This window comes from Macrobrachium rosenbergii, chromosome 56 (genome assembly GCF_040412425.1).
Source record: "Macrobrachium rosenbergii isolate ZJJX-2024 chromosome 56, ASM4041242v1, whole genome shotgun sequence".
Lineage (NCBI taxonomy): Eukaryota > Metazoa > Arthropoda > Malacostraca > Decapoda > Palaemonidae > Macrobrachium > Macrobrachium rosenbergii.
Genome location: NC_089796.1, coordinates 57,698,833 through 57,713,439, shown reverse-complemented (window position 1 = coordinate 57,713,439; position 14,607 = coordinate 57,698,833). Strand labels below are relative to the sequence as shown.

The window sequence follows — 14,607 nt, the reverse complement described above, 5'->3', positions numbered from 1 at the left end:
GCTACCAAAGTAGGCGGGAACAAGAAAACGAATGATTTGCAGAAACCAGAATATATGAACAGAAATCAGAAAAAACTTGTGAAACCAGCCTTCCATATAATCATAGCAAGCTATAATGACGATAACTGTACATTTTGCTCCAAAGAATTACACATCGCAAGGAGAACCAAGTCCCTCCCCACCCCCTTTTTAATTCCCTAACGGTTGCTAGGAGAGGCCTAAAATAATGTCGAAGAGCAAAAATCACAGGGTAAAGAATAAAAGTTAACGCTCGTTTACAACAGAGATTCCAAGGAAAAAGGGGAGCGTTCATTTAGGATAGGTAACACAAGATAGCAAACACCTCTTAAAGAGGACGCAAGTTCCTTTCCACGAAAGTTAAGAAACACCTGAAAAGGAGAACTACTGAATTATATTCAAAAGTTTATCGTGTACTTACTAGTGTATATTCGAGATGTATAGTACTTTCAAGATTAGCATAAGTCTACGACACGGAACCAACAAAACCACCCCTAAATAATACATGCACATGAAGTTGTACACATGGGACACAATACTCGCTTGAGCCACCTCGCTGCGCTTGCAAGTATGGCTTAAGATTTTTCAATAAAGATCCCACGTAACCCTTCCGATTGCTGTCATGGTCTCGTCCCGATCCCGGAGCCATATTTTGAATCAACTCAAATTTCAGCTCAATGAGGATGCCTGACAAACTGTAACGTTGATTTTACTAATCTGGCCCCGCAGGCCATGGTTTAAGAAACCTGAATCTGTACTACATGACGATGACTGACAAATGCAGCCTTGATGTTCATGAAAGGGAGATTCGTGAAGATTTTCCCCTAACATTCCTATGTAAATCCCTGGAACACCTTCATGGCCCCCTCCTGGCCTCGGAGCCCATAGAGCGAATAGAAACACGAATCTATACTGCATAAGAGAACTCACGTAAGGCTTGTCATGTCTGGCCAAACAGCTCTACATAAAGAAAATTCTAAAATCTAACCATCCCAATTTCACACAGTCTTAATTACCTTCCACTGGAAGGAATCGTAGCCATTCCTTCCGAACAAACTTAAGCCCCATCTAACCAAGGAGAGTTTGTACGAAAACAGTCGGAAATGTGAAAGTTCACGTCGCACGTACACATATACATACATCTACATACGCCGGACTAACTTTAATCAGAAAATTTCACTTGAGCTTTCAGGAGGACATCACTGAAGAATCATTAGAGCTCCGAACACTCTTGACAACATTTTCTACAATATATTAAAGATTCTGGAGAACTATAACCCTCACTATAAGAAATACAAGGATGAGAGATTCAACACAAAACTCTTTTTACAACACGTCGACAGAAACATCTCCAAAATACTACAAGTCTCTACAGTAATCTGCTATCTATTCGCATAAGAGAGAGAGAGAGAGAGAGAGAGAGAGAGAGAGAGAGAGAGAGAGAGAGAGAGAGAGAGAGAGAGAGAGTTTCGAAATTAATCTATGATCAAGATGGATGACAACTAATCCTAAGGAGACCATGAAAAAGGATGTGCTTCGTTTTACAACGAATGACGTCATATGTCGTGTGTGAGAGACGTCTTTCAAGGATAGGAGGACATCTGTCACAAAAACATTGATGATATAAGTTCCTAACAACTGAAAATACTGAATGGATAAATATCTGATATATATATATATATATATATATATATATATATATATATATATATATATATATATATATATATATATATATTATATATATTATAAGCCTCACTTATGAAAGAACCTACTCAAGTTACAAGGCAGTCAAAATCAATGAATATATATAAAATTATAACGACAATTTTATGACAAGACACTATTAACAAGTTATATGTTTATAAACAAACTTCAATTCAAGGAATACAAAATGTCTTCCCTCTTCATTATTTGCGGAGCAGCTTCGTCACTAAATTAGTTCACAATACTTTAATCGTTTACACAAGACTCTTAGTCTTTAGCAAATATCCACTGAGAGAGAGAGAGAGAGAGAGAGAGAGAGAGAGAGAGAGAGAGAGAGAGAATTTCATACCATAGTATCTTCGCCTTTTAAAGGGCATATGACACAACAACTGCCTTTTTTTATCATATTAAATACTTGCTGGGTTACAACACGAACATAAAAGAGCTGGGATTTTCAATGGCTCTCCTACACATTTGCATTACTGCCATCTCGGGTTTCAGTCCCAGCCATTTCCAAATATAAATTATGAACATTACTTTTTTAATTCAAGTTATGTGGAAATATATAATGGTTACGTGCACAATCAAACCCATACATACATGCAAACGTTCATCCCACTAAAGACACCACAATGTGTATCCTTTTATTTTCTCAGTGTGTAGCACAGTATAAATTAATACACAGTCATATTCTTAAACGGTATCCTTAAATAATAAATTGCAACCAACATAAAGTACTGGACATATTATAAAGACATTGCAATTGCAGAATCAATTATTTAAATACTGCTGTCATGTTTACCCAAATGGGTAAGTTAATATATAAACAATTTGAGTACGAGTAGGTAGAGAAGGAACGAGATCAGTCACAGCCATAATCTACAAATAACTGATCGGAATCGAAGAGCAACTCCCTATGGAGATAGATAACTTCCACAACGTTAGCTGCTTCTCACACACAAGATATATATATATATATATATATATATATATATATATATATATATATATATATATATATATATATATATATATATATATATATATATATATATATATATATATATATATATATATATATATATAATATATATAAAGATATGAATGATATTGTTACATTTGAATACAAAGACACTCTTCCTTCAACATAATTTTTATATGTGAATTATATTTCGTCAAAAGCGTATGCACATATATTTCTTTTACTGTTGTCAAGCAGTGTTCTACGAAGTGTAAACAATACATACACACACACACACACACACACACACACACACACACACATATATATATATATATATATATATATATATATATATATATATATATAATTATAAACAAGTATCTTGTTGGAAGAATAATGGTGTGAAAAAGACTGAGTGTTTGTTACAGAATTTTCATTTCTGTCCCAGAAACTTTGCCGTGCCAACCATGAATCCTGTGTGGTTAACATTACTCCTTCAACTTTCTCCTTCATATGCGGATTTATGAAGCCTTGTGTTTCTGCTGCAACTTATCATTTTTTCTATTATGACATATTTTCTTTTATCTTTACATTTCCTTGTTTAAAACGATTCTACTGATAGTACATACCACACAAAACGCACGATATATATATATAAAAAATATATATATATATATATATATATATATATATATATATATATATATATATATATATATATATATATATATTATATATATATATATATATGTAATATATATTATATATATAGTATACATATTGTACATGGCATATATTCATGACACATGAAAACCAAAAACTTGGAAATGCTTCATTTCAGAATGGCAGCGCGTATAAACGATGCAATGTGTTTTTCCTTTAATGGAACGATGCGAATAAGTGGGACATCGGGGACGTATCACAAAAAATACATGGAGTCAACGTTCCCCTTTCCGGGATACTGACGGGGATTGCGAACATTTCGGAAAATAAGCATTGGGAATATGTATTTATATTTTCACTTTATCCAAATATGTTGGGGGGGTAAAAGCCATTCAAGTTCTGATCTTCAATTCTAACATCAAACGAACAAGCAGAGAATTGTGAACACATTAACCTGGCAACGATTCCCTCTTGAGTACAAGGGAAAAGAGTAACAACTTTTCCAGATAAATGTATGAAATCGGAAAATCGCAACTTTTTAAGACTCTACACCTAAACAAACTAATTGCCAACTGCCTTCATAAATAGGGCAAATACTAATATAAATTGACTAAATGTCGGTACAACAACGAGAGCAACGTCAAACTCATTAAAAGAGACACTCCCTTCTAGGGATAGGAGCACGATAATATTCCTTCAAAAATGCTTCATCTCCCAAAACAGATACTTAAACATGAAGTTCATGGAATCACATTCGTCACCCATCAACCCAAAAAAAGGTTAACGCACGAAAGCGCACACATTAAAGGGATGTGCTTCATCCCACGCCCCGACTCTTTCGAGAAGAACGCGTTGGGATAAACGAGGTACAGAAATGTGGCTTTCAATCATATTGTCCTCCTGATATCATTTAAACGAAGTGAATCGGAAACTGCTTAAAATATCCCATAGAACCGAAAGTAAGCTCAGTATATTAGAATGGAGAATGCGAGGGCGAACACCTGGTCCTATCGACACTTCCACTTGAACGCGATAAAAGGGATGCTTCCCATGGGGTCATTGCCTCGCCTTTCCCACAAGGGCCGGAGGGGTGGGGTGCGGGTAGGGGCTTCCCTAACTATTTGCAGACTATTTCCGTGAACACTTTAGCGATTTTCATCTACTTCATTATTTCCACTGGTGGAAATTATTATAATGTGGGAATGCCTTCTTTCCATGGATGACTTTTCCCAACATGGAATTTTGTTTTCTGCTTCTTTCTTTTTTCATTCAAGAGGGACCTTTAATCATTTAAGAGCATTTCCAAATCATCATCTTTTTTCGGCTTTAAGCCCACGGGATGGGTTGTCGATATAACTCAAAATAGTGCTACATTTCCTATATAGTTATTATTCTATTAAATACATATATTAGCACTAGCACACAAGGGTACCTATACTGAGCATAGGCTACATGGCACCCACATAGAAATTTTTCCAGGGCGAAGTTACGCCATATCTGTGCTTGATATTATCCGACTAGACACTCTCACAACCACATAACATCTCCAGTATTTCTACATGCCAAGAAAATGTAATATATTATTTTTCAAGTCTTTCACTATAAACACAATATAACGACGCCATAAACTTACGGGGTAGACATTATCTCCATCAAGTTCGCTTACCTGTTGACAACATTATCAGTTACGGTCTTCGTCGGTACCATTAAACTGACACACATCCCAAATTAACCTCATCATCATGACAAATTTGAAGAGGGCTGAAGAGTTCTATAAACGGCGCCATGTTGAAAATATCTCCACAGGAAAAAAGGAATACTGAATTTTCGCTCCACGTAACCTTTTCATAGCGCTACTATTCACGAATTTACTGTTACTAATTTCTCGATCATTTCTCAAACTTTATTTATGTACCCCTCATGGATGCCGCACAGTGTTTTATTATACAGCCTTTCATTTGGGACCGACATGATGAATGAAGTGCAGCTTGAACCAAAACCTATTAATGAAGCCCAGATGAAGAGTGGTTCGTCACATCTGGACTTACAAATTCCATACTGAATACGCTAACCACTGGATCACCAAGCCAGGCTTGGGATGCTGCAATCCTAGGTATCAACTTATGTTTATAACTATGCAATCATAGATCAGAGAATTATCACCTGAGTACATTTGAAAAGTATTTGAGAGAGAGAGAGAGAGAGAGAGAGAGAGAGAGAGAGAGAGAGAGAGAGAGAGAGAGAGAGAGAGAGAAATATCTTCCTATGATCTTTGTCACATACAAAGCAAGCTCACCTCTAGACACCAAGATACAATATATGAGATAAAGTAAAACTCCACTAATAATAACCAGCGTCGTGACAGCTGAAGCAAAAGCCAACAGATACAGGCCTGAAGTCCAACAATATTATTGCCTTTTTGTGACTAAGGTTTGTATGGAAAAAGGAACAGAAAAAATATCTTGTATAACAGTTTACCATAAAGGCAATGAAAAAATTTAGTCTATCACCAGGAATGCTGCTTATTTGATATCTTTCTTACTTAGTCATTTTATTCATATGTAGTTTTGTTTATATTTCAAACCGCATTGAAATTTACTAGGAGGGTTAGTGTGCGACCCCGCCATTGATATACTACAACTGATAACTTTCAACAGAAGCTAATAATAATAATAATAATAATAATTATAATAATAATAATAACAATAATAATAATAATAATAAAATGAAATGACTATGAACATCGCATGAGCAACTCCTCCTCCCTTCTGAACGACCAGTTTCATTGCCCATAACGACTGGTATTTCTTTTCCTTGTGTGCGCCACAACGTGAAACGGATTGCAGCTGATCTCTCAGGGCACTTGGCTGACGAAAAGAAGGTCATGGAGCGTAAATGTGATTCACTTTACGACAGTCATTCACATGCCTATTGAAATGACATCATCGGCCGTTCTTTAATCAAATAACAAAACATAACATTCTCCAAAGTATACCACACTAGCAACAGTGTCTCATATATACTGTTCGTAGTATGATAACCACTGTTTCTCAGATATTCAACGTGGTTAAAGAGGTGAATATACATATTTACACAATAACACATTCATAAATTTCTGCCTGACAGTTCATGCATATGTATATATAACTGTATATACATAAGTAAAGGTCTGCATACGTATATACATGCATAAATGTGTGTACATACAAACATAAAGAAAAGCATTCTAGTATAAGAACAAAAGTTTCCTTTAAATACAAAAGTAAAAATCGACACTATGTGACTATATAAACATAGCTGTAAATGCGCATTCGGAGAAAAATGATAGACAAAAATCTCCTGCATATAAGTAACCTCCTCCAGTACTGAATAGCTAATTTCAAACAGCAAGAACTCTTAAGAAGCCTTCAAGCTTCGAATCAACTAGCAAGAGAGCTTAAATGGGTGATTTACCACAAAAGAACACAATTTCCTAACGACTCGATAAAACGATATTATTTCTTTAACCAAACCCATTATTATTACAAAAACGTCTCTTATATGGCCTTCAATAGTACAAATTTAGGAAACCCTCAACTTTTAAAGCTCAGCTCAAGTGGGAAAACAGGTGTGGCTGCCCAATTGAGGGGAGGGGGGATTCGAGTAAAAGAAATGGACGAAACGAGAAAATGATACATCGTAGAAAAGAGCAAATTATATGCTGTAATCACAGAAAAAACCAATATTGACACAAAAGTGAAACGCTTAAATTTAAAGGATTAAATTTAAAGGAATTTTCAATCGTTCTTCAACTTTGTCGAAATTCTCTTATAAAAGATAAACTAAATTCACATCATTTACGTTTGTTTCTCAGTAGTTACTTACGGGATAAAGAGCACATTTCGAAATGGAAAGAGTTCCATTATCTCGAATTTCCTAGTAAATCTTTGCCAAAGACCGGTTTACCTACTATGGTCAAAATCCAAATTCCAAGTGATTTTGATATCAAATCTTTTCATCGCCAGTCCACGAAAGCATGTATTTGGTGTGTGTGTGTGTGTGTGTGTGTGTGTGTGCGCGTGCGAGAGAGAGAGAGAGAGAGAGAGAGAGAGAGAGAGAGAGAGAGAGAGAGAGAGAGAGAGAGAGAGAGAATGCTATACGTCGAACTGAAAGCCGGCGCGGAAGACTCACCTTCGGAATCCAGATCGAAATCGTCGTGGGAGAGACGCTCTGGACCATATGCGATGAAGATGTCGTCGTCGAAGAAGAAGTCTCTTAGACTCAACACCTGCAACCAAAAAAGATTTTCTTCTGTAAAATGGAATAATAATAATAATAATAATAATAATAATAATAATAATAATAATAATGACCAGGCAAAGCCAGATCGTTTTCTGGGACTATGGCAACAGAACAGATAGGGTGATACGTGTCAATAGACCAGAAGTGACGTTGATAACAAAATCAAGAATAAAGTATCACTCACTGATGTGGCAATACCATGGAACACCAGGTAGATGACAAAGAAAGAGGAAAAATGGGTAAGTTTCATGACCCGAAAATCGAAACAAGAAGGATGTGAGATGTGCCAGTGGAAATTGTACCCATAATCAGGGGCATTAGGCACGATCCCAAGATCCCTGAAAAGGAATCTGGAAAAACTAAATGCCAAAGTAGCTCCAGGACTCACGCAGAAGAGTGTGCTACTAGAAGCAGCGCACATAGTGAGAAAAGTGATGGACTCCTAAGGAGGCAGGATGCAACCAGGAACCCCACACTATAAAAACCACCCAGTCGAATATGGTGACTGTGATATGAAAAAAAAAAAAAAAAGACAGGTTGCATTTCTGCTAAGGGTACCGATACATGGAGAAAAACTTAATTCACCATCAATAATCTACCACCGAATGAATGAAATACAAAGAATCTTAAGTACGGTAAACATTTTGGATGCAGTAAATGACTGTTATATCTTTCAATGGAGCAACTGGCTTCATTTTTTTCGTCTTTGTCGTTAGGCGAAGATGGCCTTATGACAGGACAAGGTTTAGCTCATCCGAGAAGTTCATTTCAGTTTACAATGCCAACGGGAAAGTCCCAGTCAGCTCTAAAGGACTAAAGCGGTAAGTGAGATCTCATTCAAGCTACGGCTGTTGTTTACTGAAGTGACTGATGATGTACAGGCGGCGTCACCCAAAAGGGGTTTTTTGCATTATTAAACACTTTGGCGAAAGCTTAGCACGAAAAATTAAAGAAAACTGAAATCGCATGAGTTCATTATCAAGAGGTCACACGAGCTGTTACATAGATGGCTTGAGTTTTGCCAATTTTGACGTCAATTTTCACAGGATACCATGAAACTTTTTATGAGCTCCATAATGGTAAAAAATATGAAATTGATGAGGGACAAACATATTCCTCGCTACAATAATGGCAAATGAGCGATGCTCAACTCCATCTAAAAGCATCATACAACTCCCATCCAATGACTGCATGGTACATGTTGGTTGTCTCCTCCCCTTGTAAAAAAAACATGCAAATGTATTTAACACTAAGAAATCATTACCAGGAGTCTCTGAAATTCAGGTTATGGAAGAATGTTTGGCAGTTTTGACAAACATCATCAACAATGTAATATCATTCTAAAATCACTCTCAGATCAACCGCTCCAAAAACAGCCACACTTTCTAATCCTTTCTTAAGTTCCCATATAAAGTAAAGAATTTAACAAACTGCGAAAAAAAAAAACATCGGCACACACCGGGTTTTCTCCATACTCATCTGCATCACAAATAACATGATGCACCTACCGCCATTTCTATCACTCTAATGTATGTGGCGACAAAAGTCTGCAAGACGCAATTTAACTTGCTGGGCAAATCGACACAAGCTCTGTCTCGCTACAGAGACCGCCCCAAAAGCATTCTTTGAATGAAGAACTGTTACATGGCACAAGCACTTGGGAAATTTTTCAAATCACATCCAAAAACGCAGACTTCCATTCACGACACAACTTTATATATACATATTATATATATATATATATATATATATATATATATATATATATATATATATATATATATATATACATACATACATACACAAACACTACACACACCCACTTGGAAGGAACAAACATGAGAGAGGAGAGGAGAAATATTAACAGTTCAAGATGAAAATGAAAACACCGTCATTATTTATACAGCATATACTCGTAATATAACTTCACAAACACTAACAAATTAAAGTATTCTTATCATATATATATATATATATATATATATATATATATATATATATATATATATATATATATATATATATATATATATATATATACATGTGTGTGTCAAACCAGAATTGAAGAGTAAATTCTCAAGTCCAAGGACAATACTTCTAAACAGAAGAATAAATATAAAATCGTCAAGAGGCTTCGCTATAAATACGAAAGGTAAACGATGGAATCCTTTCCGACACTGGAGAACAATTCAAGGTCGAGAGCTCTTTAACCTTTAAATATCGACTAAATAAAAGCCCAGACGCACACCCGAACCAGAGGGCGTAATGGTGCTCACCACACATCTATTCACGGCACAGTTCGACTTTAGTGCTGTGGCATAACCACCACACTGAAAGCCTTATGAGGGAGAATCAAAACTGCCACATAATAAGGTACGCCATGTGTTCACATACAAACTGTTTTGTGGCGGTAATCACTTTTCTATCTTAAAATGTTCACCTCGCTTCAGCGCCAACGAAACTATACTCGTTTGTAGAAAGACTGAAACGGTAACTCGCCCAACAATTAAGCAAAGGGCCTGGAACAGAAAGTATTAAATATTTTCAAAGGGAAAACAAAGAAAAATGAAAACATACACGAATATAGGCAGAAACATTTAAAATGTATAATAATTGTTATTATTACAACTGAAAAATGTTTATTAACTGCCCGAAAATAGAGAAACAACGATGTTTAGTAACAGATGAAAACAAGGGGTAGTAAATCACATAAGAACAAATATTTTCATAGACTATAAACGAAATTTGAGAAATAAATAAGGTAATCTGCAACTAAGGTTACGACCCTTAAAAAACAGCCCCGTCAGAAATGGCATTACTTCCTTTCCTTTCTTGTTTCATTTATAGAGTACATTTAGAACAAATACCTAATCGGGTTTATCACGTAAACACTTTTCAATTGTAACAAAGATAAAACATAGGTACGTAACTTGACACATGTGAAGCTCATATAAAGTATTTGTATCTGGCGAGAATCATAAAAAATCGCAGCAGCGTTCATCATTTTTTCTTTTTTTATGTACTCTGCTCGGGTGTTCAACTGCAAGAATTCCCTGGGGGAATCTTGAATAAACTCCCATGCAACCCAGGAGACTGAGCTAACTTCCTATCCCCAATGTCTGTGAAATAATATTACATGTAGGATGACATGTCTCGAACAAAACAAACGTATGAGGAGAGAGAGAGAGAGAGAGAGAGAGATGAGAGAGGAGAGAGAGAGAGAGAGAGAGAGAGAGAGAGAGAGAGAGAGAGAGAGAGAGAGAGACCAATGTCTGTGAAAAATAATATTACATGTAGGATGACAATTCTCGAACAAACACGCGTATGAAGAGAGAGAGAGAGAGAGAGAGAGAGAGAGAGAGAGAGAGAGAGAGAGAGAGAGAGAGAGAGAGAGAGAACCCGCTTCAACAGTTAATCACAGTGGAGCCTTCACTAGCATGAAATATGTGGTGTACCTACTAACAAAATTAAATAAAGCAGATTGACCTAGGAATTCGTGAATTCCAATAATAACTGAATTTTAAGCTGCGTTCCCCGGATTCCCTTCCTTCTAGAAGCGAACTGAAAATTTACTTCCCACACCCAAGAGTGTGATATGGTGCTAAATCCTGCCGCATTACTGCAGTTCATATCGGGACACAACTGTCCTCAATTCATATAATCACAAAACTTTTCCTCTCCTTCACTCTATTTATGCGTTCTTGTTGTGCAAATGCCTCTCTGGAAGCAGTCCACAATTCGTTACAGAACGACGAAAGAGGACATTAAAAATTCTGCTGTAAACATCGACCAGTGAACTTGGAGTCTCCTTCATGAAATTCATAGCACGTTATTAGACAGTTCACCAAACTTCCTACATCGGCAGATTATGAAATGTATTTTGTAATCAACAATTTGAGGAACAGCTTCTTTTACTTATAAACAACAAATGGTACATAATTAACTTGCGCATGGCAATGCATGCCATAAAGAGCTGAAAGTTCATATATATATGTGTGTGTGTATGTTATATATATATATATATATATATATATATATATATATATATATATATATATATATATATATATATATATATATATATATATATATATATATATATATATATATATATATTATATATATATATGTGTGTGTGTGTATGTGTGGGTAAACTAGGAAGGAAATAATCAGTGGTCCAAACCAAACTTAACAACCACTTTTCTTTTGGAAAGCGGTCTTTAACAACGATTTAACGCAACGACGATATCGTGACAAACTGTCAGTATTAAAAACGAACCAACTTTACAATTTTAAAACATAAAAGTCATTTGGCACATACCAATCTTGTCACATATGAAGAACGCACATCAAAACAAACACAGATATCACTTTTATTTTTCACTGCGGATCAGAAAGTTTTGTCAGTCTTCGCAGAACTTCTTCCTCAAACGTGACTCTATCCACATTGATTATTTCTGGGACAGGAAGGGCAAAGATTTGATGCTTAAAAGACTTTTTAGTCTGCGTAAGGCTGTGGTTCCTTTGGCCGACTATAAAAGCTTGCGCAGCAGTTTACCAGTTCTACAACTAACACCCTTGTGATTATGGAATTTGAAATACAGTTTTAATAGTAGAGCCAACAGACACTAGATGGCACTTTCGTCAACCTCTCTTAAAGACCGCTTTCCAAAAGAGAAAAGTGGTTGTTATGTTTACGGCAGGACCAATGTTTATATTCTTCCGTTTTCAAGATTCGTATATATCTGTTTGAAACTTTATAAACTCTTTAATACACAAGGAATATAATTATAAAAATATATATTAATATAATATATATATATATATATATATATATATATATATGTATGTATATATGTGTGTGTGTGTGTGTGTGTGTGTGTGTGTGTGTGTGTGTGTAACACACACACTATATATATATATGTATATATATATATATATATATATATATATATATATATATATATATATATATATATATATATATATATATACATACATATACTCTCTAGAGAGAGAGAGAGACAGAGAGAGAGAGAGAGAGAGAGAGAGAGAGAGAAGATTTATTTTCTATTTAGATTCCTGAAAAGATACCTACTGTATATATGTGGAATGCAAGCAAAAAATTCATGAAAATGAATATGAACTACGATCATGAAACAAGCGAACCTCAACGCATCCTCACAACATTCCTCAAGTAACTAACTTCTGTCAACGGATCTCCCAAGCGGTTAGGATAAACATGGCTACCAGCCAAAGAGGCGTCCCGGGGCCGCTGGAAGTCGAGTCTCACTTTGCTGCTGTGGATCAGTGATGGAAGAACGTCCCTCTCCTCCTCCTCCCCCTTCTCCAACCCGCCCACCTCCCACAAAATATCGACCTCCTCCAGTCAGCCCAACTGCCTCATGAAAGACAGAACTCTGCATTTGACATATTTCGCAGCAGAGCGACGGTGATACTTGTCAGATGGACCAGATAAATGGAATGAGGCTCTGCAGGTGCCACTTCCCCTTTTTCAGTTCATTTGCATAAGACAGGGGAGCTCTTGTTTGCCCACTCTGCCCCTCAGTTACGTTCACTGGCCTTTTTTACACTCCCTGTCTTCTTGTCATAGGCATGTTTCTAGTCTGGTATTTGTGGCCTGTTCCATTTTTTAAACGTTTTGCTTGCTTTTATCGCTATCAGTATTAACTTTGGTTTCATATGCTAGATTTATTATAGTCTTCCTTCATGTTTATATATGCTTGCATGGGTATGCACATTCAACAATTTCTTACTGCAAATCTTCAGCTGAAAACCCTTATGGACTGAGTCGTATAAACTCTAGAGGGCTCCAAAGGAAAATCCAACGAGAGAGAGAGAGAGAGAGAGAGAGAGAGAGAGAGAGAGAGAGAGAGAGAGAGATAGGAAAGCAGGTAGAGAGAGAGAATAGAGATGGGGAAGGGAAAACGACAGATGAATAAACATGAGGGAATAAAATGAATTTGCTCCTCGATAACCCATTGAATTCAGGCTTCCAAGACTGCACTAGAAAACAAAAAATGAATTTGCAGCCAACCAAAACTCCCAGCAGAGTAGTATTAAACCTGACGCTAGAAAACGACACACTGTTTGCAACAGCAGCTTACCTACAGTAGAGTTGCGAGCAAAAACTGCTAGGGTCAGGCAGAGAAGAGTGCAAAGGATGTTTGTTCTCGTAATATATATGCTAGGATATATGGCCCTTCAACAATGACAGCAATATTGAAGTAATTTTTACATTTACATGGTGCTTATATCTAGTATAAATACTTCCCTATATTGTCTTTGTTTAAAATCTGTAATCGTTAATGTGGAGATCAGTGCTGTGGACTACCTGTGTCATCCAGCGCATGGTCAGCCTCTCACCACTGACCTCTACATAATTGCACTAGCCTATAACTACACTCTTTCTACATGACCAGATAAATCTTATGAACCATATCACCGCCCTAACCTTTTTGACCGCAACTGTTAATCTCCACAATTTCCACCCTCTTAATTCTCCTTTTGAAAATTATGCTATACAAACAGTTCATTTCAGTAGCTTCACCTTCCTTCCTTCATACGCAAGCAACACCCAAGCTTCACTTTCACACAGATATATTTACTAGCAAATTCCCATAAGAGTCAGTCGTTTCCTTCTTCCATCACCAATATTCACATGTGTTACTCCAACATGCTTGATTTTATGAATTTTCCCAACCGAATTCTTGGCGACACTAATATATACATATAAATAAAATGTGTGTGTACATTATTGTGTGTGTGTGTATATATATATATATATATATATATATATATATATATATATATATATATATATATATATATATCTCTTGTTACTATATATGCATATATAATCTAAAAACATTATTATTCATATACATTCATACACACTGACATCAGTCTTGCAAGCAACACCTTTCTCAACCAAAGGTCAAATTAAAAGCTCC

At 36.0% G+C, this 14,607-nt stretch overlaps 1 protein-coding gene across 12 annotated transcripts in view; it reads right to left on the bottom strand.

Annotated features, from left to right (window-relative positions):
• The window catches only part of LOC136836433 (serine/threonine-protein kinase DCLK1), a 241,895-nt gene that overhangs the window by 24,649 nt on the left and 202,639 nt on the right, over window positions 1-14,607 (bottom strand). For all 12 annotated transcript variants that reach the window (XM_067100668.1, XM_067100673.1, XM_067100671.1 and 9 more), the window contains exon 3: window positions 7,523-7,619. In XM_067100668.1, the coding sequence (XP_066956769.1) occupies window positions 7,523-7,619 (97 nt within the window). The remainder of the gene's footprint in view (window positions 1-7,522; window positions 7,620-14,607) is intronic.